Source organism: Leptinotarsa decemlineata, unplaced genomic scaffold (genome assembly GCF_025532065.1).
Source record: "Leptinotarsa decemlineata unplaced genomic scaffold, Ldec_3_MD MMD2_tig00078422_RagTag_RagTag, whole genome shotgun sequence".
In the NCBI taxonomy this organism is placed as follows: domain Eukaryota; kingdom Metazoa; phylum Arthropoda; class Insecta; order Coleoptera; family Chrysomelidae; genus Leptinotarsa; species Leptinotarsa decemlineata.
The window spans coordinates 15,536,779-15,560,225 of NW_027412747.1; the positions used below are offsets into that span (position 1 = coordinate 15,536,779).

Here is a 23,447-nt window from a genome sequence, read left to right on the forward strand (position 1 = left end):
ACAGTATTGGTACTTTTTGATTTCAGTAGAGCGTTCGATACTATTAACTTCGATTTAATGTTATTAATTCTTGGCTATATAGGACTCTCTAAAAATTCTATATCACTAATCAGATCGTATCTCACCAACCGTCAACAAAAGGTTACCATAGAAGGAAACAGCTCACAATATTTGAAGTTGATATGTGGAGTGCCACAGAGCTCTATTTTGGGACCCCTTTTGTTTGCTATCTACACATCTCAACTTGCAAAATGTTTAAAATTTTGTAATATACATTTGTATGCAGACGATACCCAGTTGTATTATAGCTTCTCACCTGAAATGATAGATAATGCATGTACTCAAATCAATAGTGACTTAAAATTATTTGTGAAAAATGCTTCTGATCACTGCTTAAATATAAATTGTAGTAAATCCAATGTTATTGTTTTCGGACCAAAAGGCCCTATAGAAATGATATTTGCAAATCTGTGAAAGTAGTAGTAAATGATCATGTACTTGGGGTTGTCCCAGAAGCCAAAAGCCTGGGCATCATTTTAGATAAGGACTTGACATTCGAAACCCAGGTTAATCAGTTTATTCGGCGTGTATATTATTCGCTCAAAATTATATATGGACACCGAAATTTCCTACCCATGAAGGTGAAGGCGAATTTGTGCGAATCATTAGTTTTATCTATATTCAATTATGCTGATGTTTTGTATGGTCCATGTTTAACCAACCAATTCAAGAAAAAGATACAAAAAGTTTAGAATTCCTGCCTACGGTTAATTTTGGGTATAGGAAGAAGAGAAAGAATATCACATAAACTGAAGGATACCAGCTGGTTGAATATGAACGACAGGAGAGTGTTACATGCTGCAACTTTGTTTCACAAAATAATTAATAGTAGAGTGCCGTCTTACTTACACCAGAAAATCACTTTTAGAACTGATGTGCATAATATTAATGTAAGGTATAAAGGCCGACTAACTCCGCCATCCTTTCGCACAGAGTTCTTTAGAAGGAGTTTCAGCTACCAGATCTGTGTAATTTATAATGACACTCCCGAGCCCATGAAACGAGATGACTTCAATCATTTTAATATCAATTTCAAACGATTCTTATTATCTTCAAACTATCAATGACCCAATAGCTACCTACCTATTACAAATCTATAAATAGTTATAATATTTTAAGATATTTAAAAATTCTCTTTATTTATTCCTTTGCGTACTAGGCGACATTTTTGAGGTTAAGTGGAAGAGCAATTGAATGATGACTTGTCATCATGTAAATTGAACTTCGCCTTTTGTCTTCTTATAATAAATGAACTGTACATGATTAATTTGATTTGAATGAATTAGAAGATAATAAAGACGGTATTATTATTATTATTATTATTATTCTTTTTGAAAAAAAACGGGCAATAATATTGTTGGGTTCACCCACATATAACAATTTCCTATAACTGAAGTTATCGCATGTTGAATATTAGTAGTTTTTTTGGAAATAGAGTCCATAATATCTACCTAATAACCGTTGTTGACCGCGATTTGTTATTTGTATCTTATATGATTCAGAATATCCATTTTAGAATCAGTAGTGTGTATTTTCTCTATAGTTATGCTAGTATGGCCCGCGAATAAAATTTCATGCAATTAATATATACCTGCAAACTCGAATGAAAGATCATATGTTTCATAAAATTAATTTTCAAAATTACCTAACAACGAAATATGATCTGTAACACCATTTTCAATTACAAAACATCGTTATGAAATTAATACGAAACAACATTTTTTTCTTCAAATTCCAGCACTTCAGAGTTCCACAGTTAAAATATCAATATTTTTTCTCAAAATGAACTGAAATATAACCTAACAATATGATTATCCCTCTATACATAGAAAATTTGAGAAAATCGCCCTTGAATCAATGGAGATCTTTGACAAAGATGAGCTAATTCAAAAAAATGACTCGCAAACAATTGAACTTACTGGCAAAAAGAAAGCAACTACAGCTAACCTATGCCAATTTATCAATTCAACTATTTCTTTAGTGAAAAATCAATTGATAAAATTTCGAAAGAGCTACCAAAAACCAATCACGTCTGTAATATTTCAATTCAGATAAATAGTTTCTTCTATGAGCTTGAAACTCCAGTAGAACTTTGTGAATCAGTCCATGAGATGAAAAATAACACAAGCTCTGGATTTAGTTGAAAAGTCATTCAGATGTATTGCTGTGCCATTGTGCGAATTCATAATTGAATTACTCAAAACAGGTGAATATCCTAATGATCTAAAACATAGAGTCACTAAGCATTTCCTTGAATAAGGAGATCCTGATCATTGCGATAATTATAGTCCCATTAGTCCCCTAGGAATATTTTCAAAAGCATATGAATTGGTTTTGTATAGTATAATGGTAAAATATTTCATAAATGAATGGAAGACATCACTACAGAAAAATTTGTGCAATCTAAGGCTCTATAAACATCGCTTGGGGTCTTCCAGGGTACTGTTCAGGGCCCTCATATAGTCATTATCTTCATAAAAAACTGTTGTCTGGCTTCTGAAACATGTTTCCATCATGGTTATCAGTGCAAAGTTATCATCATTATCGTGGTCGTGATCTTTATCATCATTATCGTCATCTCCACATCCATCGTCGTCGTTATCGTTATTGTCATTTTCATTACATAATTATGAAACATTTCAAAAAATGAAACACATCATCGTTCCTGATTTTTAATTATTTTCAATACATTTACAAAGGACGTTCAACTCCCACCACTGTCGAAAATACAAGAAAATAGCGAGTAGTACCACTTCTTTCGGTGACCGTTCGTCATCTGAACAGACTTATCAGTATTTCCACTGGACAAATACAGTTCTTGCATATCGTATGCTCTTCTATCTCTGGAATGATTCGGAAAAGATTTCGAACCTTTGACAATAGCGTTGGAGGTTTTTTTAACAGGTCGTACTCGATAGTCGCTCGAAGAACTGACAACGAAAGCCCGCTTATCGAAGCCAGGCAAGTGAAGCAGCGAATAGAGCTCTGTCAGTTTCAAGTTAGAAGATTTTTCTCTCGTGTCAGCAGTCTCATCCATTTTAGAACTCCCAACTCCACACGTTCTGAACATTATCCTTCCTATGACGTCATAGCTTCCCACTCTGTCGTCAATTGGATTCCGATCTGGATTTTTCATTTTCTTGTAACTGAAATTCAAATAACAAGTTGAAGTACTTTGTTGAGGATTTAAGAGGGATTTCTTGAAACCTGCGAAAACAGAAGTTGGTAGTATCTCATTCCTACATGACAAATTGAATTTGTGTGGCAGTAGTCAAATGGTGGTACCAAATGAAACCTAGACTAACAATTATTGATCAAATGAATGTCATTTAGCATATTGAATATCGAAACTCCTGATGTCGTTTTCAGAACAATAGAATAGAATAGAAGTTTATTTAACCGCATTACACTTTACATATTTGTAGCAAGTCATGACAAATTTGTTACATATGCTTACACACAGCAAAAGTAATTTCAGATCGGATGAGTATAAAATATAATTTAAGATGAAAAGTAGAGCAACATAAAGATTAACATTAAAAACATGAAAGAACAACATGATAGAGCATATTTACGGTAGTCAGATGAGTATGTTGCTTGTATGTTGAGACTTAGGAGCGATTTTTAAAATAACCCAGGTAATCAGAGACAGAGTAAAAGCAGCCCTCCAATAGTAGTTGTTTAATGGATTGTTTGAATTTATTCATACTTAGATCTTTCAGCTTGACTGGTAAACAGTTATATAAGTTGTAATCCAAAGAATTTTTTGTGATTTAGCTAGACGATATCGATTTGTACAGATCTTTTCATCGTTTCTCGTACGGTACTGATGAATATTAGAACGTTTAGGTAAGGTACTCGCAATTCTGTGGATTTCTAGCAAAACATGAAAAATGAATAACGTTGGTACAGGCATGATACCTAGTTTTTTGAAAATTGGCTGACACGGTTCCCGAAAACCTACATCTGCCAATATTCGAATGGCTCGTTTTTGTAATCTAAAGATATTGAGAGAACCAGGTGAGTTTCCCCAAAGAACAATCTCATAACCAATGTGAGAATGAAAAAGCGAATAATAAGTAATTTTTAATATATCGAAGCTGGTAATATTTTGAAGTTGTCGTAGAACATAAATAGTGCTGAATAACTTGCTCCTAACCTGATTTGTATGTTGATGCCAAGATAAGGTATTGTCAAGTGTTATGCCAAGCAATTTCACGCTATCATTTGAGGGGCCTACAGTGAAGAATTGAAGACGTTGTGTCTTATTGGTATTTAATTTCAAATTATTTGTTAGAAACCAAGTATTAGCTTTATTTTCAATGTCTTCCGATATTTCTGTTAGTTTGTTGATACTATTTCCACTGCAGATTAAGGTGGTATCATCAGCATAGAGAATTGTTTTATTTGGCACCATAAAATTGCAGAAATCATTTACGTAGATGATAAAAAGTAAGGGCCCAAGGATAGATCCTTGAGGAACTCCATGTACTACAGGTTTGAAGCTAAAAATGGTATTATTGCAAGGAACAGCTTGATATCTATTTGTGAGGTATGATTTGATAAGTGTTAACGAAACTCATCTAACCCCATAATACTGTAATTTTTGAAGTAACAGCGTGTGTGACACGCAGTCTAAAGCCTTAGATAAATCAAATATACAATTTCACATTATACAATTCCACATTACCAAGACATAATACCGAAATTTATAAAATTATGAAATTATAAATATTTGACAGTGAAAATATTTTCAGAAATCGTTTTGTGACAAACTGAAGTCTGAACATGAAACACATAAATGAAAGTGTGTTAAGAAACAACTACAAAGAGAAACTAACACTTCTACCAACTGTTGGAACTAGGCAGCAAAAATAATATCAAAAATTGAGAAAAATTTTAAAAATATTGACATTTATAATAGATATTTTGCAGAGAAGTTAACAAAATGGAAACTAAGAGTGGAATAGTCTCATTTGTAATAATTTAAGATTGTACAGAAAGGCAGAAATATACTTTTTTCGTGTTCACTTTCTTGTGAAATTTACACTGAACAGTTTGAAAAACTGCAACACGTGTTTCGCTATAAAATAGCTTCATCAGGCGTGTTCATATTCATAATAGTTTCAAACCCTTTGTCAGTTTCCGCTGTCAACTTCCATAATAACATGATTATCAGATAAGTATTTTGTCTACCTGTTGAATATTTGAATGGTTTGAATGTTACTAATAATGTTCTTTAAATGATATATTATGTACTTCATGAACAATTTCAACGCGATGCCATATTTTTCATTTCTTTTGGGTTGTATTTTATACTTCATGGTATCCTGCATGCAATTATTAGTAAGTGTTTTTTTTTCTGGGATTGAAACTTTGTAGCTATCATACTATCATATTCAACAACTTTTTGAATTTTGTTTAGAAAACTACGGGGTGAACCATCTCAAAGATTTTGTTAACGTCACTCACAAAACATTCTGAAGTATTTCTTTCAATTTATAACTTCAACTATGATTTACAACAACTATATTTGATTATTCGAATCCAGTTTTGTTCCTCGACGGTTTCTTATTCTTTCATTGCAATAGATTTTTGTGAGTTTATCAAATGTCTTTCTCCTTCAATGAATAATAAGGTAACAAAAACAAAAAAATTAGGACAGAATGAATAAGCGACAATAAATAAAGTATATAATAGGAAAAGACAATCAGAAATATAACCCCGATGAAAAAAATTTGTTGTTTATCATTCTATTGTTGCTGCCCGCCAGAAGTCTTCAATATACCAAAAAAATTATATTTTTCAATTATTGTCAAAAATTATAAGTCAATATCACGTGTTGACGAGAATACGCATGCGCCAAAATTTCTTAATTATTTTGTATGAAATGGGATCGGAATTCCTATCAATGTACATTTAATGATAATTTAAATTTGGTTGCGTTTTTTGGCCTGATTTAGTTTGCGGTGGAGTCCACAATATATTATATTATCCACAATACAAATCCTATGAGAGTATGCTGATGAAATTTCAGAAATTGTTTTTATCAATATTTCCTAGCACATTGAGTGACAATTCAACTCTGCGAAATATGAAAATAAAGATAACAGAAATAACTCATATTTGGTAATATCGTGAATGTTATAAATCCATCAATACAATCGAATCGACACTGACAGCCTCATAAATGATCTAAGAATTGACAAATTGAGTTACGATTCTCAACGTCTATCTCACTCTTGTCAGTCATCCAAATTTTCCTGTTACATCCATTGTATGAATATTATACGACACTGATATCTTTTGGTTAGAAGCTCTGAACTTGTCAAATTAGAAAAAACCCGCAAATGAAAATACATAAATTTTGAATGTGCTTAAATCTCTAACAATATGCTTGCTTTCACCTGAAGTTTGAAACTTGCTTTTACTCGAAGTATGAAAAATTTGTCATGTATTTTTTGTTAATTTACAGAAAAGCTTAAAATCACCTTCTTTCTAAAAAATGGTTTTTTTTCGCAGTATGAATGATTTCATTCTACTACGACTTTTAGAGAGTGGTATTTGAAGATTTCAACTCGAAATTTCCAAATACGGGTCCATTTGGAATCGCAATCAGTTAAATTCGAGAGAAATCAGAAAAAACATGTTTTTTTTTCCATTTTTCCTAATTCGTATTTTCTGTAAAATCTGTTTCATGGAATATCTCCAAATCTACTGAGAAAAAGAAATGGCGGCTAGCGCCCCCGAGCCGCGAGGACGTCGCTAGCGTTCGCTCATTCGATCGCGATCTATTGTAATTGTTTAACCCAACATTCGCTTTTCGGTAATTCGGTAAGTAAACCCAACTGTTTCTAAATGAATCTGCGTAGATCGCCGTTTTTGTTTCAATAGATTGGGCTTTATTTTATTAGTTTCAGTTTAAAACATTAACGTACAATGGCGTCAACTAGCAAAGAAGTTGGACCAAAGAAGAGAAAAGTTACGGAAGAATTAAGAAGTTTTCAAGACAGGTGGACTGATAACAATTTTTTTGTGGAATTTAAAACCAAACCAATATGTTTAATATGCAATGAATCGGTTTCTGTTATGAAAGATTACAACATTAAACGTCACTACAACACTAAAAATGCAAATAAGTTTGATAAGTACAAAAGTCAATTTCGAAAGGACCAGGTCAACAACTAAAAAACAAAACTTTCAGCACAACAACTGTTTACAAGAGCGAATTCAGAGTCAACATGTTATGTAAAAGCGGGTTATGCAGTAGCAGCAATACTCACAAAAAATCAAAGCCATTTTCAGACCGCGAAATTGTTTAAGAGTGCTTGGAAAGTGTCGCGGAAATTGTGTGTCCAGAAAAGAAGAAGAATTTCTAAAAAATAAGCCTATCTCGTCAAACTATTATACAAGACGTGTGGATGATTTTGGCCTGCACATTGAAAATAATTTTAAAGAACGTGCATCTGAGCCTATATATTATTCTCTGGCATTGGACGAAAGTACGGATATGACAGATAACGCACAAGTGACGATCTTTATCAAAGGTGTTGATGCCCACTTTAATAAAACGGAAGAACTAGCAGCATTGTATCCCCCCAAGGATACTACTAAATAACGAGATGTATAAGAGGCTGTTCAGTCAACCATAGACCGCTTTTCGTTACGATTAAACAACTTGTCGGGTGTAACAACTGATGGTGCTTCAGCAATGGTTGGGAAACATAAAGGTTTGGTACAACTGATTGAAAATGAAGCCTGTAAAGTTGGCAATATGTCGATGCTAAATTTTCATTGTATTATTCATCAAGAGAATTTGTGTGCTGAATCTCTCAAAATGGATCCTGTTATGAAGGTAGTTGTCAAAATAGTGAACTTTATTAAGTCGAAAGGTTTGAACCACCGTCAGTTTCATGAATTTCTTAAATCCTTGGAGTCAGAATATGGTGATTTTTGTTTTATGCTGAACTAAGATGGCTGACCCGTGCCAAAATGTTGAAAAGAGCAAGAAATACAATCATTTTTTGAAAACAAATCAAGGAGTATTTCCGAGTTTCAAGACGAAGAGTGGGTATCCGACTTTGCATTTCTGGTAGATATAACTAGCCACTTAAATGAACTCAATATTCGTTTACAAGGCAAATGTCAATTGATTAATGACATGTATGATCTTATTTCTGCGTTTCAAATGGAACTTGTGCCTTGGGAACAGCAGCTACGTACTAAAAACTTCACCCATTTTCCTACACTTTCAGAGCGACCATATAGGTATACAACATCAGAGTTAGCGGTTAAATACGCATCTCTAACATCTGATTTAAAAACCAAATTCGAAAGCCGATTGCTAGATTTTAATAAGCATCGACTGCTTTCTTCTGCATTTGCAACTCCATTTTCTACAGATGTAAGTTCCTCACCGGGTCATTTACAAATGGAATGTTGCGAAATGCAATGTGATGCACAGCTAAAAGAGAAATTCAATCAGGTTAGCTTGGAAGAATTCTATAAAAATTATTTTGATAAAGAGAAACATCCTGAGTTTTACAAACATGATCTGTTCATGATTTCATTATTTGGTAACACTTACATGTGTGAACAACTTTTTAGTAGAATGAAGCATATTAAATATCAAATGACAACACAGATTACTGACGCTCATCTTGAAAATTGTTTGCGGGTAGCAACGACATCAGTCGAAGTTGACATTGATCAGCTTAGCTCTGAGAAACAAAGTCAGATATCCCATTAATTTACTATTTAGTTACCCAACAGAATTATGCAGAATTAAAATGTGAACCTAAAATAATTTGTTCGTGAATTATGCAGAAATAAAAATGTGTCACTTAATATATTTTGTTCCTAAGAAATTTGCTTTATTTAAAAAAAACTCCAAATATAATGTTTTTTTTTCCGCTGCTTACTCAGACTGCGTGTCAGATAACTCTGCGCGTGACTGTTGTGTTTTCTTTGCTAGTTACAGTACATTTTTTTGTTCTAAGCTCTAACTAAGTTCTGATAGAAAAAATTAGTATCCGATTTTGACTGTGCGCAGACTTATCTGGCGCGCACTATACATAAAATTTGGTAGTGCGGCCCAGGGTAAAATTCTACTTCCGAATTTTGTCTCGAGTGTCGAAAAGGTTGGCCACTCTTGTTATAGATGTTTATAAGAAAGGATTTTCAAATATCCTAACTGGGGCTCCCCACTGGGAATAAAAGGGGCGCGTCCCCATATGGAAATTACCTTAACATCACTGTTTCTCCGAACCGCTATAATTTAGGAGGCTTAAATTCTGTATGTAGGTTGGTTTTATGTTGTAGATGTGCAATGAGAAAGGATTTTCAAATATCAACTGGGAGCCAGCCGCGGAAAAAAAAGTTGCGTTCATAAAACAACATTATCTTTTCTTCACTGCCCTTACATTTCAGGTGAGTGTATTTATATTTAGTATCAGCATTGCACCCGTAAATAGCCGAGGCGGGTCGCTAGAACCGTATACATACACCTGTAAAAAGTATATTTTGGATTTGTTGTATCCAATCATACAACAACGTTGAATGAAGATGATCTATTACTCCACTGCCCAAGGAAATAAAATATAATGAAAACTTAGAAAAAAGAATACAAACCCGAATAATGAAGAAGGCCTCTGAAAGATTCAGCTTAAAAATTACTATATGGTGTTGAAATCATACAATATCCATTAAAGATTTTGAACTAACGAAAGCTAATGAACGATGATATATTATCGCCACAATAATTAGAATATCAACTTCAAAATAATCCTCATGAGAGATGTATTCTAGATATTCAAGACATAGAGCTGATGAATGAAAAGTTTTTTTTCCCTTCTACTCTCGATTACACTTATGCAAAATTTTGGGTAGAAGTACACCGTTCATCCAAATCATGATTTACCTTTCACTATCATCCTACGGAACTCCCGATTGTCCACATGCCTTTACCGTACCTGCATTTTTTCCCATGCTTCTCCAAGACATTTATCTCCATCGCACAATCAGGGCCATGGTACCTTGACGCCAATGTTGGCAACTTCAAAGACGCATCCGAGGGAAAATTTTGCAACTTCTTCTTGAGGAACTTTGTAAAATCAGCGTAAGCTGATTTGTCTTTTTTGTTGAAATTCATTTTCTTGTTAGCATTTCTTTCCATTTCTGACCGAGGATTATCCAAAAACTTGTGTGGTGTTCTTAGGGGGCTGGGTCTGTCGATGTACCCATCTAAACCGCAGATCGTTTCCTCAGAAGGTTGGGCTCTACGTCGGAGTCGAACTTGATTATCCTCTTCACAATACAAAATATGGTCGGTGACCTTTTCTTCATCACTTTCCCCTGGAACGTCTAATGACTGGGTATCCAACTGACTTCGATTTTTAACAGTCTCTGTATTCGACATGAATAACTCATCCTTTTCGTTGAAACTCAGTTTCTTTGGAGAACTTTTTGAAGAACTGCCCATTATGACGGATCCAGAAGTTTTGGAGTTAGATTTGGAACTACCGCCGCTTTTCCGGTCAGTATCAAAATCTGCGGTGCCTCTTTTTTCTATGACTTCCGACAGAGACTGCAAGCTTCTTCCATCAATAGGTGAACTGGACTTATTGACCTGATCAAATACTGATTGTGAAAAATCTTTTGACTTCTGAAAAGCTTCTTTAATGGAAGACTTGGCGGAAATTTTAGACCCAGCTTTGATCGGGGACTGAGTTTCTTCAATATTTTTCATTCGCGAATTTGGCTGCTCAGAAGACGTTCTTGATGTTCTCGATTCAGATTTTAGGCTCTGTCTAACAGTCGATTGTGAGGAATCTTCTGATTTCTCGGGGGTAGGAGGTCTTTTCATGGACGACTGGGGAGAAATTCTAGATCCACTTTTTTTTGGAGAATGAGATTCTTCACTACTTTTCATTCGCGAATTTGGCTGCTCAGAAGACGTTCTTGATGTTCTTGATTCAGATTTTAGGCTCTGTCTAACAGTCGATTGTGAGAAATCTTCTGACTTCTCGGGGGTAGGAGGTCTTTTCATTGACGACTGGGGAGAAATTCTAGATCCACTTTTTTTTGGAGAATAGGATTCTTCACTACTTCTTTTTGAACCCAATTGATCAGAGAAAGTTTTCAATATACTTGAGGAAGATTTCAAGCTTTTTTGTAAAACCGATTGTACACGATTGCTCGATTTCTCAGCGGTAGATACTTCTTCTGTTAGGGACTTGGAGGTAGTTTTGGATGTTGACATTAATTTATCAACAGTTCTCTTTGATGGTTCCGGTTCAGCGATACTCGCCTGGTCAGAAGTCGAAGGAGATTTGAAGTTCTTTGCTGATGAAGGAGAGGATTCCATCATGAGAGATTTGGTTCTTGATTTATCGACATCTATCTGGGTAGATTCAGGTTTTGAAGCCACTCCCTTTGCAGATATTTGAAGCGTTTCAGTTTTACTTACTTGAGCAAGAGATTTGTCTATCAATTTCGATAAAGACTGGGAACTGTTTTCGGATATGGGAAATAGATAACCAGGGCGACTTTTTGATTTAGGATGATCACGCGATACGTAAGTTGCTCCATCGTCTTTATCTGGCGGTAGTCCATCATTTTTACTTGTCGTTGCAGTAGTATTTTCGGAAGATGGGTGTTTATTCTTGCATGCGTTGATAGTAATGACTAATGGTTTTTCTTTACTTTTTTCTCGCCCACAAATACATACTTTTTGGGACATAATAACATGAAATTTTGACAAAGACAATGAAACGATCCGTGACAGAAAGGATGACAATTGTGTCAATCCATGAAAGGGAGAAGTATATTAGGTTATAATGGCTACGTTCAATGTATCAACAGTTCGCTTTCTATCAACGGCTCAGTATGAACATCTAAAGATTTTCAACAATCTATCGATCTCATGATTTTATTTATCAGCTTTCATTTATCAACTGAAAAATGTACCTATTTGTTTGGTGTCAACGGCATCGATCGTTATGGTCATGAGTTGTAACGGTTCATTTATAAGAAATTGGGACAATCAGTATATACATTCAGGTAGTTCAATTGAGATTGCGTGCAAGTAGATATGCAAGAATTGAAGGTAGAGTGCGAGGCCCCATTTAACGAACAACAAACAGAAAAAAAATCGGTGCTGTTTGATGAAACAAGTACGCTTCGTGTACCTGTTTACCTTCAAAGGCATAAAAAATCTAATTTGAATTATTCTTTACATTACAATTTATAATTTTTTTTCGATAGATATGCAGAAACGACGTTTACGTCCGAGGCAAAAAAAAAGGGGAAAAAGTCAGGAAGTTTTCTTTCCTTATACGAGCAATTGGGCAAATATCGGATATGCGGTTGGTTACCTCGTTCACAGGCAGATGGAGCGATAACAAACCTTTTGTTAGTTGTCCGCTCGAGGTTAGTTCTAGGAATGATACTTTGAAGAAAGTCGATTTTCAATTATCGGAAATCATGGACTTCATGGTGATGATAGACACTACCTTGCACTACCTTGCCCGAAACCGGTCTGCAAGTGTGTTCCAATAATTAAAAATCTATTGCGGCAGTTGTATCGCCAACAGCATATGCAGGAATAACTTCAGTGAAGAATCCTGCACTGACACCTGTAGGATATAATCCAACGCCCTTCGTGGTATTTGCCGGGGGAGTAGTTGTTTTCTGATAGGTGTCAGTCCAATAACCTACAGTATAGGGAGTTGAGAGTCACCTGATTGTATTGTTCCTTTAGATGATTAGATTTAGATGATTATATTCAGTCGACTGTCAATTCAATCATTCAAATCTCATCCGAAAAACTTGGCTTACATCTATCTCATGATCATTTACTACCTATTGTAGAGCCAACGGCCATTATATAAGATATTCAATGCGAGATACGCGAGAAAAAGAAGAAGCTATTGTGCACTTTATTTAATATAGTTATATAGAATAATTATTGATCGTTTGAACTTGTAAATGCTTTTCTTGTAATATTGTTCATTTAAAATGATTTGTGATTCAATCGATAGCTGATGATTGAACAATATCTGCAACTAAAGCTATTGGTATTTTTTGACATCCATATATTCCTAACTTTCTTACTGCAAAAAATGACAAAAATATTATACCTACCTACTTTCACTCTTTGATTGGCACAGAAATATGAACCGCAGTACAAGAGGTGCCCGTCAAAATTAATGTTCGAAAAATACCAATTTCTATTGAAATTTTTGAGAAATATGGCATTTTCGTTTCTTACAGCATCAAATTGTTTGACAATGTTTCCACAGATGATGTATAGTGTCGCCATCTTAAATTTGAATGAAATGTCGTCATTTTAAATAATGACATGTTGCTATGCCGTTATTACGTCGTTCCATGTCGTTATTTTAAATAGCAACATTGAACAAATTATTCTACAAAATATACCAAGATCTATTCAAAATTATTGTATTGAGTCCATGTGCAGTTAAACTGGAAATCATGTATTGTTTTATAATTATATACCTTCGTTAAAAAATTTTCATGTCACTGAATACTGGATGACGTCTTATATAATGATTCGTTGTCACCCGGAATAACAGCAAAAGATTTTTGTTTCAAAGTTGAAAAATTATTCTTATAATTCTACAAAAAACAGGACATGTAAATGAAAGAATCGATGAACTAATTTTTTTCTGAACAGGTTATCATTATCATATCATTAGAATATTATGACCTACTAACTAATTAATATAAAAAAATGAATATAGTTTAAAAAACTAAAAACCACGCTCTTAAAGAACATCGAACTAAAAAGTTGAAAAAATATTTTTTTTTAAATAAGCTTAAAACAGTAACGAACGAAAAATACTAGTATTATTGTGAAAAAAGCGAAGGGCGCTTAATATACAAAAAAATATGACACAAAGCGCCCACGATTTTTTCACTATAATACTAGTATATTTCGTTATTGTTTTAGGCTTATTTCAAAAAAAATATTTTCAACTTTTCAGTTCGATATTCTTTAAAAGCGTGTTTTTTAGTTTTTCAAACTATATTTATTTTTCATTTTTCAATTTCGTATGCTATAAAAGCATGTTTTTTTAGGCTATTTGAACTCTATTTAGTTTATCTAAACTTTGGGATCCATCAGCCGTAAATTGTTTAGAAAAATGGCCATTGATATTTTCCGATTCCGAAGAGGGAGCCTGAAAATCAGCTACCAAGCCCAGGGCAACAGGCGCCCAAAAGAGGGTTACAAATAAGGCAGCAGGCGCGCGTGTTAAAAAATACTTTTTTCAAATGAAGAAATACATGTAAAGTGAGTTCGAATTATATCAAGAATGTTACGTACAGCACCATCTACCCACGAATAGATCAAGCATTAATGTCGATATATCTAGGAGATTACTAACAGCGCCATCTGCCCGCGAATAGATCAAGCAATAATGTCAATATATTAAGGAGGTTACGTACAACGCCATCTGCCCGCGAACAGATCAAGCAATAATGTCTATAATTCTGTCAAATACATATCCCGAGCTTGAGAGTCACAAACAAACTAACAAACATACATACATACATACATACAGGTGAAGCTATTAAAATAATAATAACAAAAAGCGTGTTAAAAAATCTGCGATTTTCATCAATTTATAAGGAGTGATAGACTGACCGCTCGATTCTAATCGGAACGATAGTCAGAAGAACGTAAACACAGAATATTGATGTATTCCATCAACCAGGAATTAATGTTCTCGCCGAATATTTCGATGTTCTGGTAACCGAAATATTTCAAGTAAATCTACTGTACGGACCAGCAAAGCGTCAATAATCCAGAAGATCAAAATGTTTCACTTGAATCTACCAGTAAGATATACATCACACTGGTACTTTTATTATTTTTTGTTATTATTGTATGTATTTGCAAATTCATATTATATTGAAACTTCATTTTCGTTTCAGATTTTTCGAATCCGAGTATTGTCTTTATCGACACTGGGGGTTTATCCCATCAGTAAAACTCTCCATAAGAATTTTGCCAAAATTGAAAAATGAACTTGCGTAGTTTCCTGCTCGCTTCCAAAATCTTCATTCATATGGGTTTGAACGAAACTATTTATTTCTCACATCTTCGACATTTTCTATCATATTCTTCTCTTTCTACACGTGAACTCGTAACGTGAGCACTTCAAGCTCTTGCTCCATCGGTCTGATCTGATGTTCTTTTAATTTCTGTTAATTATGAAGGATACCTATTGATTTATCAATAAAATTCTCAACATTCGGCTCTGGGTAACATCCATTGCCAAATACTAAAAATCATCCAATGTCTTCAGTGTAGAAAGTTATTTTATTAATCCTTTGGAAGAACCAGTCCGGCCGGAGGAGGAAGGTCTACTGGTGGAAGGGGACTTTGCAGAGGGAGATGATCTGATGGAAGAAGAAGACTTGACGGCAGGGGAAGACTTGGAGGAAGGAGATGGTCTGACGGAAGGAGATGGTCTGACGGAAGGAGAAGGCCCAACGGAAGTCCTGATAGACTTAGACGTTTCCAAAACTCTTCTCGAAGCTTCGAATTCTTGGATATTTGTTTTTTGTGAACTCAACTGGTTTGAAAAGGTTTCCGATTGGTATTCTGCACTCTTTTCAGCCACATTTGATTCCGTTTTATTTATCTGATCATACTCCGATTGTAATGATTTTTTTGAGTTTGGCGGAACAGGAGGTACCTTTCGGAGAGACTTATCCTGATTCGTTTTTGACGCACTACCAGTTTTATGTTTAGAACTGAATCCTACTGACTTGGAGGATGAATTACGTTCATTCTTCGTAAGTGATTGTGCGCTCTTTTCGGCTATGGAGGATAAGTGACTCTGTTCAATGTGTGATTTTGATATTTCGAACATTCCGTTTGAAGGTACTCTTGACTTGTCACGTTCATGTAAAAGAGATGCATCGTTGAAATCAGGAAAAGGATGTTTTCTCTTGCATGCGTTGATGGTTATGACCAGTGGTTTTTCTTTACTTTTTTCTTTTCCGCAAATGCATACTTTTTGAAACATAATCACATGAAATTTTGACAAAGACAATGAATCGTTTGATGTGTGTGACAACTGTCAAGACTGAGGTGCTCTCAAATAATGATGCATTGGTATTCAAACAGTCCCGATTTGTGCCAAAGTCATTCCAATAACACAATTCTTCACCGGCAGCAGGTATCTTCATCAGCAGCAGGAGGTTGCATATCCTAATGAGGATCTAGAGGCGATTTCACATTGGCGTTGAAGTAACCAGGTTCGATTCAATGCCACGAAAACCCAGGCATCGGTTTTCTCTAAAGAGATGAATGTCTCCGAACCGGATATAATAATGTTAGGACAGACAATTTCGATTTCTGCTTCGATAAGTTTGATGGAGGTTGAAATGAATACCAGTATGTCTTAGCACAATCATGTCACTGAAATTCCAAAGGCTGCTTCTCAAAATTTTGGAAGAATGTTCCGAACCATAAAACTGTACACACCTCAGCAACTTCATAAAGCTCAGATGTATCTGGGAGTAATCCTAGATTCCAAACTGACCTGGAAACAACACTTGGACATGATGAAGAGGAGAGCGGAGGTAGCACTGATGCTCGCCAGACGCACCTATGGCTAAAACCAGACATGGTTTATTGGCTATACACGATGGTGGTTAAACCCATGATAACTTACGCATCTCTTATCTGGTGGCCAAATATGAAGCAGGCAACCGCCATCAACAAACTAAGTGAGGTGCAAAGACTTGCATGTTTGGGAATGACGGGAGCAATCAGAACTACCCCAACAGCTGCATTGGATACACTCCTGAATCTACCTCCTTTACACTTTGTTGATAATGGGGGAGGCCAGGATGGGCCAATTCAGACTGGAAAACTCACCGAACTACAAAAGAACGGAGCGAACAGAAATTTCGGAACAAGTAGGGGAGCACATATTGAATATGTGCACGGACCACATGACAACGAAGTACAACTTTAACACAAACTTCACGGCCAAAATCATAAGCCGTGAAGAGTGGAAGACCATTATTCATCAAGAAAACATGTTTGGAAAAAACACCAGGTATATAGATGGATCGAAGACCAAACATGGAACGGGAGTTGGAATATACCGAGCGGATAGAAATCTAAACTACAGCTATCCGCTAGGACTATACACATCCGTCTTTCAGGCGAAAGTGTATGCTATCTTGCAGTGTACAAGGCTTATTATATTGAGATCTCAAAGAAATGAGCGGATCAATATTTTTACAGACAGCAAGAGCGCACTAGGGGCTCTGACAAACCCGAAGGTGACATCAAAACTGATCTGGGAATGCCAAGAAGAACTGAGTAAACTTGCAAACAGGAACAAATTAACTTCGTACTGGGTGCCAGGGCATTCAGGAATCACAGGTAATGATAAAGCTGATGAATGCGCTAGACGCGGATCATCAACTTCATATATAGGTCCTGAACCAGCTCTGGGGGTACCAAAATCATTGGCACGAAACCAGATTAGGACATGGACTAATAAGAAGCACACAGAGTACTGGAAAAAAGTACCTGGCAACAAACACAGTAGAACCTTCATTAGGGAACCGTCCGAGAAAAGAACTGAAGAACTACTTCAATATAGTAGGGATCGGCTCAGAGTAATCACAGGGTTACGAACCGGTCATTGTCCGCTTAGAGGACACCTGAATAAAATGGGGCTGTACAACGGAGACCTCAGCTGTAGATTATGCAACGAAGGGATAGAAACAGCTCTACACATCTTATGCGAATGTGAGGCACTGAATCAGAGGAGGCAGGCTATATATGGACGTACAAAACTACGCCCAGAAGAATATGACGAACATCCAACACGGAACCTGTACAAACTAGTACAGGGAATGAAACTGATGAAATGGGTGTCATGAGAAGATGGGAGAATAAACGCAATAAGCCCAAGAGGCTGCAGTGTTTTCTGGAGACTTGGACTAAATGGACAAGTCAGACAGCTCCCAAAAAAAAATTCCCCCATTGAATTCAAAATTTTGATAGGACACATAAGCTATTGCTGATTCATCAGTAATACTTCATTCCATCGTATTGTAGAAGTAACATTTCCAAAATGTTATACAAGGTCTTTGAAATCAATGACAAATCCTGATGATATAAAAATGGGCCGAAACTTTTTCCAAATGGAATTTTTTAGTGCCGAAATGATTTTGACTTATTATCATATAATCAACCGTTCACGTGATTCAAATATCACCTGGTACAACATCTGATAGACACGGATTTGCATCGTCGAATTGGGTTTTGTGAATGGTTGCCGATAAAAAATCAGGAAGATCCACACCTCCAATTTTTAGGCTGATGAAAATCCATACCTTACCCGTGACCGATATTTCCAAGAACGTAAAGTCCGTATTTCTCGGCCTAGGCCGGAAAAATATTGCTTTATCAAATAAAACGCAATTGCAGAAAAAATACATGTTTTGTAGATATTCTCATCGATTCGGGAGAATATTTTTAAGAAAGTTTTCAATAATTGACTTTTTTCGATGAACGAAATACCAAGTTGCCACAAGAAGTACCTAGTTTTTTGAAAAATCAGGTTTCATTACAATAAGAGGTAATTTTTCGAAAAATTAATTTCAGTTTTTGTTGAAAATTATTTTTGTGAACATGTTCCCATTGTTTTTTGGCGATTATCTGGATGAGCAAAATATTAGGTATTTCTCTTCCAAACTTTGTTTCATAACGGAGATCGGTATAATTTCTTCTAAAATAGGTTCAGCACAAATATTTGACTGAAATGTTAGGGACAAATGCTAGTAGTATGAATATCTGGTCAATTTAATTAGGATGATGGCAATGCAATTTCTGAAATATATATATGAGGCTTTGGGTTCGTTGGAAAGGAAAAACAATGCGAAACCACGAATCGCAGTTACAGGTTTTATTCGATTCTATCTAGCTTTTCCATTACCTTTGATGACAGACAATTGAATAAACATACTAATCGATGATACTGGCTTGTCAAACATGTTTTGTACATTTTGCGTTTTGATTTTTTCAAAATTTCATTGCCATTTCCTTTCACAAATATTCTGGGATCGATCCACTGATAGAACACTTGATCTAGCTCGTATTATTATTCCCCATAATGAAGAACTCTTCATCGCTAACAAAAATTGTTAGCCAACTTTTTTATACGAAACAGCTTTGAAGCAAACCAGTTGATCAAACTTTTTCCAGTTCCGTTGTACTAAAGTTTTCCCTGATGCTTGACAATCTCCTCTTCTCATAGAATAATGTATTCGCAGTAAGTACATCAATTTGTAGAACTTTTCTTGCTAGCTTGCCTTGTTGAACGAGAAATGTTCATGTCATCTGGAGATTCGGCTTCTTGGTATATCGTTAAGTCTGCTTCCTGTTGTCCCAAATCTTCAGGAGCCCCGTCCTCAAAACGTCTATGCTTGCTCTTGCTCTTGCATGCGGTGATGGTCACGACCAGTGGGTTTTCTTTGCTTCTTTCTCGTCCACAGATACACACTTTTTGTTGGGGTTTTGGTTGATCAGACATAACCACTTGAAATTTTGATATGGAATGAAAGATGAAGAATGTAACAACGGTGTGACGGTCGTGGTGATGAACGAATTTCAATGTGACATTTGCTGTCAAAATCACAGATAGCAATACATATTCAAATCGGTAAGCCAGATGTTCGCGCCTATTTCCGAAAGCTTTCGAATACATCCGTGAAGGTGCTGCTGTCTAAATTTCGTTTCCTTGAGTGGTATATAGATGACAGTCCAATCGGCCAATCGTCACGTGATTTGATTTGAACTGTCTTACAAATGTATTGTTTGCGAGCAACATTTTTCTCAAGACTGTTGTGGGTACCAAAAGAGGCTTGAAGAACGCTGCTTCAATATTGTACAATCATTGTTATTTGAATTTCATATTTAAATACTGAATGTGAAGAGAAGGGAAGTTGATTGTAAGTTATGTGAAATATTCCCACAAAATTTTTTTAAATTCACATTGTATCAAGAAATTATGTAAATTATCATAATAAGCAATTGCATAAACACGATAAGCTATTGCATATCGTGTTTATGCAATAGCTTATCGGGGTGAACTGAAAGTTTTCCACACTTGTATGAAAATTACAATTTTTTTTTTAGATTGTGGAAGGTGGAAGTCCCCACAAATTTCGATGAATAAAAAGAATAATCAAAGAGAACCAGAAAAATAATCGATAATAGTTATTAACATAACCTACTCATACACAAGGCAAATGATCATAGTAGTCGATAACTTGGACACTGTCTAAAAACTGAACGATGAAGTTGAAAATAAGTGGAACAACTTGCGTCTATTATGTGAATAATATGAAGAATATGCAGTGAATTACAAGGTAGCAGATTTTTGACGCTCTCTGGTGGTGAATGTGAGCCAATTCTGAGCTTCTATGGGCTTTATATTCTTGTGCTTTTGACCATTAAGTAGTTTCGCTTTGGCAGTTTATTTTCAAACAAAGCTTTGATCATTTCTGAATAGTGATGACTGCTAAAAAGACGCTAGTGAAGCGAGGGTAAGGATCGAGGAAAACCTTGAATTCCTCTAGAAGCTTGCTTCCTCATTCCAAGAACCTCCACGTGGACTTACCCTTCTATTGCTGATCGGATGAAATTCTTCTTGAAGGACATTTATGAACATAAATTAACAATTAACTGCGTAGCCCGTTAAACCCGAATTATGTTCAAAGAAACCCAAGAGTACTCTCTGCAGTTCTTTCAGAAAACAGTCGCTTAATATAAGAAGAACTTGATCATCGACATATATTTTATGCAAGATCTCAAAGAAAAGATCCAAAAGGTGATGCATCTTTATAGGAGTCCACGACATCGTGTGTGTTCCACAGTTATACTTCCCCAATTGGCATGCTACGATACAAGCTGAATAAAATGAAAACTAAAGGAATGATCGTGACGACAAAATATAAATTGAAAAACCTTGATTTGAATGAAATAAATCTACAAATCGATAATAGAAACATTGAAATTGTGTCATGCATCAAATATCTTGGATTCCAGTCAGATAATTTATTACTTTTTGGCAATCATCTCGATTATATACCTATGTGAAAAACTATCTAAAAAACTATATTTCTTTGCAAGTAATAAATAATTGGTAATTTATCCACGCAGTCTAAAATTACTGTATATAATGCGATTATCCAACCACATTTTGATTACTGTGCTTCTATTACTTTCTTGTTTAATCTAAATCAAACATCTCAATTACAAAAACTTCAAAATAGCAGTTTGCAAATTGTTCTAAAAGTGAATAGATTCACTGAAATCGGAATCATGTTACAAACTTTGCTGTGGCTACCAGTTTCTTTACGGTTATATCATTGTATATAGAAACTATGACATTTATATATAAAATTCAGAATAGCTCATCACCTTCGTATTTTTCTGAATTTGTTAGTCAAAATTTAGAAGTGAACAAATATGCCACAAGAAATCATACTAATTTGCATTTATGCAGAACAAATAGAAGAAGTGCCATGAATTCATTATTTTTCATGATGCTCACAATAAATTTCCAAATGTAATTAAATCTAGTCCATTATTAAGTATTTTTAAAAAACAGTTATTGAAATCCATCCATAATGCTAAATAGAATAATACTTGGTGAGATATTATTAATAAATATAGTATTTGTAGGTATGTTGTTTTCTTCTATGTATCATTGTACTGGAGCTGAACCTATATTGTAATGTATTTCTAATAGTATTTGTCGATATTTTTCAAAGTAGGTTTTTATTTTTTTATTTTCAATTTTGAACTATATCTACATTTTATGTAAGTATGTTGTATGTTGTTTTCATCTATTTATCATTGTATTGGAGCTGCACTTATATGGCAATGTATTTTTAATAGCATAATGTCGTTATTTTTCAAACTAGAAATTTTTATTTTTTTAATTTCAATTTTGAACTATATATCTACATTTTAAGTTTTTATAATTATTTTCAATTTCTATAATATTGTATATTAGGCTTACCTATTTCAATAAATATATTCTTCTTCTTCAATAATAGGCAGAGGGCCAGAATTGGAGCGTATGCATAAGATAATGGTACTATATTAGTCGTAGTTGTAGTAGTTTCATTCATTTTCTTTTTGGAAAAGTATAAATGTATGTAAGAATAGCCATACACTCAACCTTATATCTAGAATACAACTATAAACAATCACACAAATGACTTGAATATCAATTAGAGATTTATTTGCAAAATCACTTTGCATTTATTCATATAGTTTCAGGCCTATGTATGAAGGAGAATTTACTGAAATACTCTATTCACAGAGTGATAGATAATAATTATTTTTGTCTCGTTTCTTTGGAGTAGTTACCTTTCAAATATATCTGAAAATATTTTCAATCTCAAAAGAAATGGTAATTTTAAAATATCTTCTTTTCTGTACAAGCTCCTGTATGAAACATGTTTATTTTTTTTTCTGTGATTATGAGAAATATCTTCTTCGGGTCAATGAAAACCTTACAAACATATAGGTACCGTATCTGAGACTTGACCTTGATAAGCTATGATAGTGCAGGAGCAACTAGTTTTTCTGTAGAAAAAGGCATCATAGTCCTAAAGATTACCAATAATGGTTTTCGCCTGAAGATATTCCAAGGAACTTTGTTGTGTCAATGTGGTACAGGTTGGAGCCTATAAAGTCATCATTAGTTTTGATTCTCTTGGTTTGGCTTTTGAAGCTGAACAAGGTGATCATACCTCTGGCATGAAGTGAAACCCTTTCAGCGAAAATGTCTACATTGAAGTCGGAAAGATCATTCCACCCCTGCGACTACACAAAGATGAGCCGATGCATGTAATTCTTCTTTCGCAATATCCCTTCACTGTATGCATACTGATAACGATTACTTTTTAAAACCTTTGTTTATTTGTCTTCTGAACACTAAATACAGAAACCCTGTATTTTCATTTTTTTTTCACTTAAGCGCCAACCGGCAACTTTGATCCTTTAATCAGCGGACACAATCTTACAAGACATAGTATGTCCAAAAAAGGACCAAATTACCCTTGAAAAACCAGAAAAACGTCATTGACAGTAATATAATTGATGTAGGTACATCAGTTTGTTTTTGTATCTCTTGAAAAATATAACTTCAAACAAAAGTAGCACTTTTCGACACGTAGGTTATGCTAGTGAAGCATAGATGGCAGAAGTTAGCTCACCAGAAAATAGGAAAAGGTAAAGTTAGTTGCCTACATGATAGTTAGCCAGGATCGGGTTCTGTGTTTACATTACTGTTATTGTCACGTCAATTTAC

At 34.8% G+C, this 23,447-nt stretch overlaps 2 protein-coding genes across 3 annotated transcripts in view; one reads left to right on the forward strand and one right to left on the reverse strand.

The window, feature by feature from the left end:
* Positions 1–2,719: 2,719 nt before the first annotated feature.
* Positions 2,720–23,341, reverse strand: LOC111516334 (uncharacterized). 2 transcript variants are annotated; one of them, XM_023172500.2, is made up of 2 exons: positions 10,032–11,866; positions 2,720–3,206 (listed from the first exon to the last, which is right to left on the reverse strand). In XM_023172500.2, the coding sequence occupies exons 1-2, from the start codon at positions 11,798–11,800 to the stop codon at positions 2,765–2,767; spliced, it is 2,211 nt and encodes a 736-aa protein (XP_023028268.2). In that variant the 5' UTR covers positions 11,801–11,866; the 3' UTR covers positions 2,720–2,764. The 2 variants fall into 2 exon arrangements, 1 of the variants encoding a protein (XP_023028268.2); XR_012468347.1 differs by lacking the exon at positions 10,032–11,866 and adding an exon at positions 22,652–23,341 and having other exon boundaries at positions 3,067–3,206.
* Positions 9,468–23,447, forward strand: part of ced-6 (PTB domain-containing adapter protein ced-6) — a 125,620-nt gene continuing 111,640 nt past the window's right edge. Inside the window, exon 1 of the mRNA XM_074186299.1 lies at positions 9,468–9,489. The gene's annotated coding sequence lies outside the window, so the exon portion shown is untranslated. The remainder of the gene's footprint in view (positions 9,490–23,447) is intronic.

What these genes read in the sequence shown, in the direction of transcription:
- LOC111516334 (XM_023172500.2), bottom strand. Translation starts at nt 11,800, where the DNA reads ATGTCCCAAAAAGTATGTATTTGTGGGCGAGAAAAAAGTAAAGAAAAA. An exon ending in AAGCATGGGAAAAAATGCAG is followed by an intron (nt 3,207 to 10,031) that starts GTACGGTAAAGG and finishes TTTGAATTTCAG; the next exon opens with TTACAAGAAAATGAAAAATC.